The sequence below is a fragment of the Vipera berus genome, assembly GCF_964194415.1.
Source record: "Vipera berus genome assembly, chromosome: 11".
Taxonomy (NCBI): domain Eukaryota; kingdom Metazoa; phylum Chordata; class Lepidosauria; order Squamata; family Viperidae; genus Vipera; species Vipera berus.
Genome location: NC_138214.1, coordinates 9545352 through 9558069, shown reverse-complemented (window position 1 = coordinate 9558069; position 12718 = coordinate 9545352). Strand labels below are relative to the sequence as shown.

Here is a 12718-nt window from a genome sequence, read left to right as displayed (position 1 = left end):
ATCGGCTTGTCCAATTTTCGCCAGACTCTCTTATCAATATGCAGAAGCGCTCTTGAACATACCTTTGGGGGTTAACTCCATTGCAACGGTGATACTATAAGCTACAAGCGATGCTGCAAAATGCCAACGGAGCAGGAAAAACAAACCCACGTTTTTGTACACGTCCCATTTATTATTGCTAAGCACATTTGATTTGTGCTTAGATTGTAAGCCGCCCTGAGTCTTCGGAGAAGGGCGGGATATAAATGGGATTAAAATAAAAATAAAAACATAAATTATTGCCGAGTTTATTTCACCAGTTTTTCCCGAGCTAAATCTCTCCCTTCGCTCACTGGCTGGTGCCCCTTGTGTGCCTCGACAAAAATGCAAACAATTGAATTTGCTATTCCTGCCTTTACTGGAACAATCAGTCCTGGAGGCACCTTTTTTTTTTTTTTTGGCCAACAAGTTCTGTTAGCATAAACTAGAAGAGGAACTCTTTATTTTCCCCCACACATGCCACTGGCATCGGCTGGCAGGGTGCAAGAGGCTTTTGAAATTCCATTTGTTTCCTCAGCCTTCCTGGATAATGTTTACAGCCGGCTGGCTGAGTTCATGGCAGCTGGCCGGCCTATTTATAAATTCCCCGGGAGGTGGAGGGAAATGTGATTCACGAGCATAAAAGCACCAGGCTGGACAAAAGGGTGCATTCCTCCCTCGTGATACAAAGCTTACACCTGTCATTTCTGAACATTAGAGGGGGTGGGGGCCGCGAGAACCACAGGATCAGTGGACCCTTTATTAATCGCCTCTTGCTGTTTGGCCCTTTAAAAAAAAAGTTTTTAAAACTTTGAAAGTTTCAATCAGGTTGTCCATCCACAGAAAAAAAATGAGCTATCAAGAGTCCTAACGCTAATACGAGCTTTGTAAAAAGGTCCACCCGTTGTCTTCCTTTTAAATTAGTGTGTCTCTTTTCTCTGGAACGGATGGAGTTTGAAAACACAGCTATGTCCCCCTTTTGTTCTTTAACCACTTTACAATTCAGTTACCTAAATCGCCATCCGATGTTTCTAGCTTTGGGGTGCAATGGTTTTCCAAGTAAGGAGAAGTGTTATTGTGCGTTTGGAAAAGTTGATCCAGCTCATTCTGCAATATTTGAGTCTGAATATCTGGGCTAAAGTCCTGTTCAAGGGGTCCCCTTGCTCCGGAAGATTATCCAGTCTTTATTTTGTCCTGCTGGTTTGCATTCAGATCATGTCTTCTGTGGGTAAACTGTTCGTCCCCAGTAGACAAGAGAAGAATGTAACCACAGGGGAGCTGGATTAGACCACGGACCAAAAGTTCCCACAGTGGCCAACCAGATGGTGGTTTCAAGTTGCCCTGTGTTTATTTTGTACACAATTTAATTTTAATTGCACCACTACAGCCTGTGTAGTACGTGTTGTTGTCCTTTAACCTCTTCTGTTTTTTTCATTTTTAGTGGCCTCCGTCCCCACGACATCTTACATGTCAAAATAAACAAGCGAAGGCCAGACTTGTTTATTTAAAGCATTGACACTCTACCCTTACCTTAACTCATTTATTCCTTTGAAGCATTTATAGTCATATAGACATATATAGGCATATACATAGAATGAAGGCTATTGCTAAGCACATTGGTTTGTGCTTAAATTGTAAGCCGCCCTGAGTCTTCGGAGAAGGGCGGGATATAAATGGGATTAAAAGAAATAAATAAATAAAATAGTCCACCCGTTTATTCATTGGCTTAAAGCACTTCTATTCCACTTCTTTACATTAATTTATTCCTTGATTGAAAACACATTCGTTAAGTAAACATTCGTTTACTTAAGTCACTTCTATTCCACCTCTTCACTCCCATTCAATTCCTTTAAAGCATTTCCACGCCACCTTTCCCTGGGGGAAACTCCAGAAACCGCACCCCAGTCCCTCTCCTCAGCAACAACAGCCCTTTGAGGTAGGTTGGGCAGAGAAAGGGAAAGGAGGAAAGGGAGCTGGCCCAAAACCAGCCAGAGTGTTCCAGGATCAACTGGAGCCTTGATCTACTGGCTCCAGTCACTCCACCGCCCAACATCCACGCTTGCCAAGCCAGGAATCCTTCTGTGCCTTGGGGCAGGCTTGCCTCCTTCGCCGGCACGAAAAAAAAAGAAAACCTAGAAATCCTAAACAAAGAGACACAGAGACACAACAGGATCGCGTCGAGGGAGACCCCCACCTCTTGGCTAAAATGAGCCCAGCTCAGAAGCCCCCTCCCCACCCCCAGGTAGGGGGGTGCGCAGGGCCGTCTGACTCCGGCGCTCGTCCAGATTTCCTCCCCCCCGCCCCGCTCCCCCCTTCCCCAGCTCTAAAGCCAACCCCACCCGCCGGCGGGTCTCCCCAGTCCTGCTCGGGGGTCTCTAGGATCCGACGGCCGTCCTCCAAGGGGCTGGAAGGGGCGGACCCTGGGGCGGGCGGGACCCTCGCCTGGCCGGCTGCCGCGCGTCCCTTTGGCCAACTTCGCCGCTGGAGCCGCGCAAGGCGAGGCGCTTCTGGGCTTCGTTCCGTCGGTTCTTCTCCCTCTTTCTTACCCCGCGGCTGTCGGAGGTGGGGGTGGTGGGGGTCCTCCGGGCAGGATGTCGGGGACCGAGGAAGGCGGTTTGACGGTGCGCCCGTTCCAGCTGATCGCGCTGCTCTGCGCCTTCCTGGCGCTGGCTCTGGATGTGGCCGCGCTGCTGAGCCCGGCCTGGGTCACGTCGGAACGCTACTCGCTCTCCCTTTGGAAAGAGTGTCGGCAGCTCCTGGACGGCTGGCAGTGCTTCTCCACCTTCGGAAGCGGTAAGCGGGGTCCGGGAACAACGCGAGAGGGGGGTGGGAGGGGGGAGAGATCGGGGCTGCCGCTTGGAGAATGCGCGCACCCAAGTCCGGCTCGTCGGAAGCGCTCCGCTGCCTGCCGGGTTGCTTTAAGGTTAGGTGCAGCCTGGTCGTGGGCAGCAGCAAAGCCATACCAGGGCATGGCGTGTGAAAAAAACTTCGCTTCGTTAACGTTGATGGCGTTTTTATGGTCTTCCTTATTGTTCTAAGCATACAGGATAGGGGTCCCTTTAAAAAGCCAGACTAGGATTCATAACCAATTTGCTTAACCACAGCTATGTGACTTAAGCACAGTGGGTGAGATTCACACGTTGCTCCAGGTCATAAACCATAAGCTTGTAAACCACAATATCCAGATTCACCTCCCACACCAAGCCCTAAGCCAGGACAGCATGTGATGCTTTACAAGTATTCCTAGAATAGAATAGAATAGAATAGAATAGAATAGAATAGAATAGAATAGAATAGGGTAGGGTAGGGTAGGGTAGGGTAGGGTAGGGTAGGGCAGGGCAGGGCAGGGCAGGGCAGGGCAGGGCAGGGCAGGGCAGGGCAGAGCAGAGCAGAGCAGTGTAGAAGAGAACAGAGAAATGAATAAGAGTGGAGTGGAGTGGAGTAGTGTAGTGTAGAGTAGAATAACTTTGTTGTCACTTTAAATTTACACTAATCAGCATACATTAAAATGATGGTTGTAAGTGCAAGGATTGGTTGTGACTTTTTTCACTGCCATAATAACTTCGAATGGTGGCTAAATGAATGGTTGTAGGTCAAGAACTACCTGTAGTTTGATCAGTGAATGATACTAAGGTCAGATCTACAGGTGCTGCAGAATCAATCAATAAACACATAAAATGGGCATACCTTTAGCTGCGTGAACATTTTAAGGTCAGAAAAGCATCCTAGTAGAAAAGTAACTAACAGCTGGAACAGAATCAATTCCATTTTTCCCTCCGGTTTATCTAGCAGGGGGTGATTCTGGAAGTGGGATTTCGACTGGTTTGCAACTTTTTCCCAAGATTTTATTTTATTTTTAAAGACAATGTCCAGTTACGCGCTTTTAGGACCAAGGGCATTGTTTGATATTTTTAGACTCTGGATCGAATAGGATTTCTATTCTACCTTTTTAATGGTAATTTTCATCCCTTCATTAACTTCCATATACAGTATTCCAGTTCCATTCTGGTTGGGGTTTTTCCTTTGGAGCATCTCCTCTTTATTTTCCTGGTTGATCCCCGGGGCCACTCCATTGCTACTAGGGTAGATAGAAACTCACTGGTTGCGGGATCTGCTCTTCACATCAATATGGGGGAATATTCTGTCTGTCTGTTCTGCTGCCATTAAAAGTGTGAAGTCTCCATCAGAGAGTAGGAGAAAATGAACCATCATCTGATCCAGGGCTCTTCAAACTTGGCCCTTTTATGACTTGTGGACTTCAACTCCCAGAATTCCACAGCCAGCATAAAAGGGCCACGTTTGAAGACTCCTGATCTGATCTAATGGGTTGGGTTCCAGACCTGAGTATTATAAGACCCCAGTTATCATTTTTATCTTTGGAAAGTGCACTAATTTTTCTTTAAGGTTGCACGTAATTCCTATATTTCCTCCAAAGACGTGTAGCCTTCCTCATTTCCCCTTCCAGACTGATCCTGGCAATAATCCGATAAGCTAGGCAAGAACCTTCCTTCTTCATGACTTTGTCCTCCAGGAAACCGGAGTTCTAAAGAGATATTTTATTCTTTGTGTGGAGTCAGTTCATCGCTGCTGATTCACTGATGTGTCACCCAACACATCTGGATAATCATGAGCTAGGCGAAATGGCCATGCCGTTGCCTTCATGTCTAGTTTGTGGACGTCCCATGACTAGAAGACACAAGATGCTGCTTGGGCTCTATATGTGACCCACCGAGGTCTCCTAGGGTCTTCTGCTTGTAGCTGAAAGGAAACTTTGCATATGGAAATGGTTTACCCCTGTTTGTCAGGATGTGAACTAAATAAGGGAGAACATCCTTTACAACAGGGGTCTTCAAACCTGGCCCTTTTATGACGTGTGGACTTCAATTCCCAGAACTCCTCAGCCAGGCACACTGGCTGAGGAATTCTGGGAGTTGAAGTCCACAAGTCATAAAAGGGCCAAGTTTGAAGACCCCTGCTTTACAAATTGAGAGCTTCCTAGATAGAAGAAACAAGATGGATGGAGATGGATCTTTGGTCTTATCCAACAGGGCTTTGGGGATAAAGGCCTGGTTCTTTGCGCTTGTTAACCATAACCATACTTCCTGAGAGTTGTTGACTAACCATCATTCAGGGGCTATGGTTTCCCACCCCATGAAAGCACTGTGTAGAAGAGAGAGGGGAAATAACCCCACTGTTTTAAAAGTAGTATTAATTTGGAGCTTAAAAAAAAGCTGGTTCTTTGGTTATAAAATTGTATATGCAGTCAGTTCAAAGAAGACACTCCAAAAATAGCCTCTGTGGATTTGGGGAAATTCAAGAGGTGCTTATTTGTTCCCTAGTTGTTCGCTGGAGTCAAAGGGACCTCAAGTGAAAAAGAAAGCTCTGCCAGGAATGGAAACAATTCTTGCTTTACAAGCTGTTAAACAAACTTCTGTTGCAAAACCATTTCCAAGGATGGTAACTAGTGATTCTTGGAACGCCGAATGTTTCTTCTTCCCTGTCCCGGATGAACTGCTTATACATTAAAAAAACAAATTCCGAGAAACTGGTGGGGACAGAAAGGCAAAGAAAACACGTAGCAGACATGTTTTGCCTCTCTGTTCTAAGGGTCTTCAAAGCAGCATCTGTTCACCCCTCCTTATCCCCTCTGTTTAATCCCAGACAAGGGCGAAATTGGTTGGAGACATCCCAGTCATGCAAAATTGGATCGGTTTGGCTTTGTTTTCAGAGATTATTTGAACCCAGCAATTGTGGTTCATAAGATGTGCTTTATAGCCTCGCAAGTTATGCAACCTCAAGCAGTTGTGGCTAATTCAGGAAATATGCTTAAACTGTCACTTAGCTGCTTCAGGTCAGGGGAAGAAAGACTGGATCAAGATGACCGAATAAAACATTTAAAGAAAGGTTGAACCCATCTGTCTCCATTTATAATTCACCCCTAGCCAGCTCTTCGAGGTCAATCCAACTTCCCTAGGCGGCTGGGTGACAAATTTGTGAATTGTCCAAAGAGCCTTCAGCGTTGTCCCCAGCACATTGCAGTTATCTAGCTTTACAAAGATACAACGATGATTGGCCATTGGGAACAATGTGGGTCTTTTCTCCAAAACACTTTGCTCCTGTTGCGACAACGTTGTCAGTGAAGCTCGGGCAGATTCGGGAGTTTGGGCCTTCAAAGTTGATCGTGGACTTTGAGATACTTTAACCTCGGTTGTGACACAGTTGTCCCACCTCGCGTTGTAACATTCTAGGCGACTTTTGGTGATCTTTGAAAAGCTAGGCAAGCTTCAGCTGGTGAGTTTGGAGGTGGGAGTGCCCCTATCTGTAAGTTAGAAAGTTGGAAACACATCTCAGAAGAAGATGACGGCAAGCCACACCCATGCTATTTTCAGAAAAAACTACACGCACAGCTTGCCTCCAGAAGCTGTGGGTGCTCCATCACTGGAGGTTTTCAAGAAGAGACCGGAGAGCCACTTGTCTGGAATTCTATAGGGCTCCTGCTTAAGCAGAGGGTTGGACTAGAAGACCTCCAAGGCCCCCTCCAACTCTGTTATTCTGCATGAATGTATGCAAGAATTAAGCTTGAGCGTTTGCTCTAACTAACATGCTCTTGTTTACTCTATTCCTTCACTACAAGATGTTGGTCTCCGTAACAACTCTCCAGTTCAAGTTTGTATAATAACAGTTTGAGCCAAAACCCACATGCAAACATCTTGAACAAGAGGACAAGGGTTGGCATTCCTGTCTATAAATCCTGCTTTCTTGGAAGAAAACCAGGAGATGTGGTCCAAGCAGTAGGGACTGCTCTAGGAGCCTGCTGCAAACTTTTATTTTTCTTTCTCAGCCCGCAGTCCAAGCGTGCAAATTTGAACGTGGGACGGAGGTCAGTGTGCCGATTTGTCTTGCATGGAGGCGGCTGTTGTTTAGACTTGCCGATGGGGAGCAACAGATGTGTAGATTGGCTACACTGCCCCCATCCCCACCCCGTGCTTAAACTGGTGATTTATCTGCAGTTCATTGGCTTCTCAAATCTTCTGCTAGCTCCTCTGGTGTTTGCAGCGAAGCACAGAAGACTTCTTATTTAAAGAAGGCAACAGCCGTTAGATAATGTTTCTCTCGGGGGTCCTTGGTGCTCCCTGAGCTGGGCTGTTTCCTTGCAGACGTTTCATTACCCAACTAGGTAACATCATCAATGCTGGAAGGGAATGAGGCTTGCATAGAGGAGGAGGAGGAGGAGGAGGAGGAGGAGGACTGTGGGTTCCTTGGTGCTCCCTGAGTTGGGTTGCTTCCTTGTGGACGTTTCATTACCCAACTAGGTAACATCATCAGTGTTACGTAAGGAATGGGGTTTACTTTCAGTTGATATTCTAACGGCTTGCCCTGTCAGTGTTGGTGGAAGTGGCCTTGGAGGTTGTTTGGTCGGGCTGCTTACTGTTGGCTTGTTTGGCAGTTCCTTGACTAGGGTGTTGTTTACTTGGTCTGATGAAGGAACCGCCAAACAAGCCAACATTACTGGTCTGATGAAGGAACTTTGCGTTAAAAGAAAACTTTATATAAGATTAAAGAACCTCAGAAGCATAAAAAGAAAAGCGGAAAAAAGAAAGAGAAAAGAATAAAAGAGAAACGAGAAATGAGAAAAGAAAATGAGAGAAAGAAAGCTAAGTTAAAGAAGTGAACTTTGCAACAATTGCAAACATAGAAATTACTGCTTCATCCTCCCAAATAACATATGATGTGGTTCCCTTCTTTTTCACAAACATACCGTTTCAATCAATAAATCCCAAAATCATCAGTTCACTTTTTATCGATTTTCAGCGAAAAGGGCTTCCAGTCTTTCATGAAAGTCACTTGTTCCAGCTGATGCTTTGACATCCTTCTCTGTGAGAACACGGAAGAGCAGGCAGAATGGTTTGAAAAACAGCCAAGGGACTGAAATGGGAAAGCCCGTTGACAGTGAGGAATAGGAATGTGCAAGGCTGCTCCTTCTTCCCTTGTTTTCTCACCTTGAATTTAAAACCAACAGGAGGTAAAGCCAGATTGAGATCTGAATTTCTCCATTTCCATGCCCTTACAGGAAGCGTCTGTTTAGACGAAGTCTTTTCCAGCCTGTCTCACTGCCTCTCCTTTCAGACAAAAGAGTCCCTGTTCTTTAACTCCCTTGCAAGCCAGTGACCGATTTTCTTCGTTTATTCCACAATTAGCAAGACTGACCCTTCCTATAAATCTTGGATTGGTTTGTGAGTGGTGTGTTCAGCCAGACATATGGTTGGTTGGCAGAGCCCCGAGACCACCACCTCCCCAGTTGAGAAGAGAAGAGAATCAATAGAATAACAGAGTTGGAAGGGACCTTGGAGGTCTTCTAGTCCAACCCCCTGCTTAGGCAGGAAACCCTATATCATTTCAGACAAATGGTTGTCCAATCTCTTCTTAAAAATGTCCCGTGTTGGAGTACCCACAATGTCTGGAGGCGGGTTGTTCCACTGTCCAATTGTTCTCACTGTTGGGAAGTTCCTCCTTAGTTCTAGGTTGCTTCTCTCTTTGGTTAGTTTCCATCTGTTGCTTCTTGTCCTGCCTTCAGGTGCTTTGGAGAATAGCTTGACTCCCTCTTCTTTGTGGCAGCCCCTGAGAGATTGGAAGACTGCTGTCCTGTCCCCCCTAGTCCTTCTCTTCATTAAACGAGACATACCCTATTCCAGCAACCGTTCTTCATATGTTTTGGCTTTCAGTCTCCTGATCATCTTTGTTGCTCTTCTCTGCCCTCTTTCTGGAATCTCAACATCTTTTTTACATCGTGGTGACCAAAACTGGATTCAGGATTCCAAGTGTGGCCTTACCAAGGCATTGTAAAGTGGTATTAACACTTCACGTGATCTTGATTCTATCCCTCTGTTAATGCAGCCTAGCACTGTGTTGGCCTTTTTGGCAGCTGCAGCACATTTGTTGGCTCATATTTAAGTGATTGTCCACTAGGACTCTGAGTTCCCTCTCACTACTGTGAGAACCGAAGGAACAGAATTGTTAGTTTTGAGGAACTCAGAGGTTCCCTGGAACTTTTAACACATTTTAAAAAGCAAAAGGTCCAGGTCTAAAAGTCCCGGGAATCTTTTCTTACTAGAAATGCTCTCCAGAGCTGATTCTAAGGGCAGGTCATTTGGCCTTATTGGGACCAGGGTAGGATGGGGATGGAGAGAATTCCACGTTAACATTGCACAGCTGACAGCTGCTTCCAAATTGTAGAACCAAGTGTCCCGTTCAGACAAGCCTGGTCCTGATTTTCAAAAGTGGGCATTAGGAAGTTGTGCTGGACAGAAAATTTGTAAACATGGTTAGATCTTTCCTCTATCCTCCCCTCCCGTCTCCTCTCTTCCCTTCCTCCATCCCTTCTTCCTTCTCTTCTCTTCTCTTCTCTTCTCTTCTCTTCTCTTCTCTTCTCTTCTCCTCTTCTCTTCTCTTCTCTTCTCTTCTCTTCTCTTCTCTTCTCTTCTCTTCTCTTCTCTTCTCTTCTCTTCTCTTCTCTTCTCTCCTCTCCTCTCCTCTCCTCTCCTCTCCTCTCCTCTCCTCTCCTTTCCTGAGCTTAAACTGTTTCTTGCATAATCTAGCTTCAGTTAAAAGACTGATGGTCAGAGCCAGGAAATCAGTCCTTTTGTTACAAAATGTGACCATGAAAGGGATAGTAATTCCAGATGGTTCCATTGGTGCATCACACATGTTGATCTAGAATCATTCACAGTCGATGATACTCTCTCACTTTCTCTGAGGCTGAGTTTGGAATTTAGATTCATTCCCCACACTTTCTGCCTCTCCTTTCTTCTTTGCCTTTGTCTTTTTTTCTCTCTCTCTCCTTTATTAACAATTCTTGAATTCTGGGCCCTGAGAGGTTTTTCAGGCCGGTCTTTTGCCTTAGTTCAAGGTCCGACTCAAATGAGGGGTAAATAGCAAATTTGAATCAGTTCAGATTCATGTTTGTACAGGATTTTGTCATCCAGGAAAGAATATTTGATTCATTCAAGAAGGTGTTTAGAAGCAGATGGGATCTCCAAGTCTCTGAACCTTGATAAAGGTCTTCAAGATTTGGTTCTGACAGAAAGACTTTCCAAGATGAGCTTTTTATCTCACCAGACAAAACTTGTAGGAAGAGATCTGAGGTACTGGTCTCTTCATTTTTATGGGGAATTGAATAAACTGGCTGTTTGTAGCCTGTGTGTGTGTGTGTGTGTGTGTGTGTGTGTGTGTGTGTGTGAGTTTCATGCTAAGGTATGTTATGGACATATCTGGGGATGTTGGCAAGATCTTCTCCAGGAAAAACAAAAACAAAGACATATTCTGGCATCCAGTTGCTTTATTGTATTAGAGCCTTGCCATTTGGTGGCATCACCTGAAACAACAGTTTTGTGTTGTTGTTTTTTTAAAAAGGCCCTCCAAGTAGCATTTGCTTCAAGCCCTTTCTTAAAGAAGAAAATATTTTTTTAAAAAAATATATGGGGGATGAAAAACTGAAATTATTTTTGGAGGTTCCGAATAGCTCAGTTTCCAAGAAAGGTGGTGAACAGCTTGCTGGGATGGAAAAGTAAAAGCAAGCGAATGGTTTCTCTGGAGGCTAAAACGTATGAAGAACAGTTGCAATTGGTTATGTCTGGTTTAATAGAAAGAAGGACTAGTGTGACATGGTAGCAGTGTTCCAATATTTGAGGGGTTGTCACAAAGAAGGCGGGGTGGGTGGGGTGTCAACCTATTTTCCAAAGTACCCGAAGGCAGGACAAGAAGCAAAGGATGGAAACTAATCGACGAGAGAAACAAACTAGAACTAAGGAGAAATTTCCTGACAAGTAAGAACTAATCTGGGACGCGGTGGCTCAGTGGGTTAGGACGCTGAGCTTGTCGATCAGAAGGTCGGCAGTTTGGCGGGTCGAATCCCGAGTGCCGCGTAGCAGAGTGAGCGCCTGTTACTCGTCCCAGCTTCTGCCAACCTAGCAGTTCGAAAGCACGTAAAAATGCAAGTAGAAAAATAGGGACCACTCCGGTGGGAAGGTAACAGCGTTCCGTGCGCCTTTGGCGTCTAGTCATGCCGGCCACATGACCACGGAGACGTCCTCGGACAAGCGCTGGCTCTTCGGCTTTCAAATGGAGATGAGCACTGCCCCCTAGAGTTGGAAACGACTAGCACACATGTGCGGGGGAACCTTTACCTTTACCTAAGAACTAATCAGTGGAACGCCTTACTTCTAGAAGTTGTGAGTGCTCCGACACTGGAGGTTTTAAAGAAGAGATTGGGCAGGCATTTTTCTGAAATGGTGTAGGGTCTTCTGCTTTTATATATATGAAAGCAAACTGAAAGAACCTAATTGCCCCGAATAACATTTGCCTACTATGGTTACTGACTGCGACTTAAGTTCTTCCTTCATTTGGCTTTTCTTCTGCCTTTTCTTTTGCAGACTGGCAAATCACCACTCTGGTGTTAATCCTGACAGCTGCCACCATCACTCTCCTGTCGTTCCTCATGTCTCTGATAGCCTTCTGCCTGGGGAACTATAAATACTATTATCGGATAGTGTCGTTTCTTCTCTTTGCGGCAGGTATGTCTCCCTTTTCCCTAGCCACCCGTTTGGGTAAAACTTTTTGCCCTGGCCAGTGGTTTTAACAGAACTTGTTTCTCCTATTGTTCCCTTGCTCCAGTGGTTCTCCAGATCTGCGCCTTGATTCTCTACCCCATCAAGTTCATCGACAGTAGCCCGTTGAGAAGCTACCATGAGTTCAACTGGGGATATGGCTTGGGTTGGGGTTCAGCCATCTTTATGCTGGGAGCAGCTATCCTTTACTGCCTACGCAACGATGCATATGAAGATGCTTACTACTAGGACAACTTGAAGGAAGGTCACTGGGTTATCAGATCTGGAAGGCCTGTTCAGTAAACAGAGAGCAACAGAAGGGGAAGGACGATGGGATTCATGGGGATTCTCGGCACACTCAATCTTTACGGATGGACCTATTGGACAGCCTCTTACCACCAAGAGGAGAAGACGCTAAAGGCCTTCAGCTGGACACTCTTCCATCATCGCCAGGACCCATCACTGCCAGCCAACCACGTTTCTCTCTGGCACAACCCGCTTAAGATCACTCGTGCATTTTTTTCTTTTTTTTAAAAAATATTTTTCTTTATTTTTATCTTCTGTGTATGAAAGGTTGTTTTTATTTTATTTATGAGAGGGCAGCTCCTACGGTGAAGAGCAGCTTGGTTTAGCTTTTATTGAGTGATATCTTGAACACAAAGAAGGGGAGTTGTCTGAATTGAAAGGGTTCTATAAATGCACTGATGGGCGCTAAATTTGTTTGATACCAAGAAGCCTGAAACACAGAAAATATAAGTTTATGGACTGCTGACGAATAAAACCATGGAAGAAATGAGATGGGTATCTTGCATACTTCTATGTAATGTGTGTGTGTGTGTGTGTGTGTGTGTGTGTGTGTGTGTGTGTACAGTATAAAAAATTTGGATTGTTAACAAAGAATTAAAGGGAGACTGATATAGCTAGTTTGGGCTGATACAGGCAAAAAATTTCACCCATATTTGTGTCGATGAGGTCCTTAAAACACTCAAGATATGTGTGTGTGTGTACACACAATATTATATATATTATATATATTGTGTGTATACAATATTACATATATACACAATATTATATATATATATATATATATATATATA

The 12718-nt window shown here is 45.0% G+C and overlaps 1 protein-coding gene across 1 annotated transcript; it reads left to right on the top strand.

Annotated features, from left to right (window-relative positions):
* Positions 1-2497: 2497 nt before the first annotated feature.
* Positions 2498-12450, top strand: LOC308673017 (transmembrane protein 47-like). Its single transcript, XM_081336384.1, has 3 exons — positions 2498-2811; positions 11448-11588; positions 11689-12450. Exons 1-3 carry the CDS (start codon positions 2610-2612, stop codon positions 11868-11870), a joined length of 525 nt encoding a protein of 174 aa, XP_081192510.1. The 5' UTR covers positions 2498-2609; the 3' UTR covers positions 11871-12450.
* The last annotated feature ends 268 nt before the right edge of the window (positions 12451-12718 follow it).

What these genes read in the sequence shown, in the direction of transcription:
- LOC308673017 (XM_081336384.1), top strand. Translation starts at nt 2,610, where the DNA reads ATGTCGGGGACCGAGGAAGGCGGTTTGACGGTGCGCCCGTTCCAGCTG. An exon ending in CTTCTCCACCTTCGGAAGCG is followed by an intron (nt 2,812 to 11,447) that starts GTAAGCGGGGTC and finishes TTTCTTTTGCAG; the next exon opens with ACTGGCAAATCACCACTCTG. An exon ending in GTTTCTTCTCTTTGCGGCAG is followed by an intron (nt 11,589 to 11,688) that starts GTATGTCTCCCT and finishes CCCTTGCTCCAG; the next exon opens with TGGTTCTCCAGATCTGCGCC.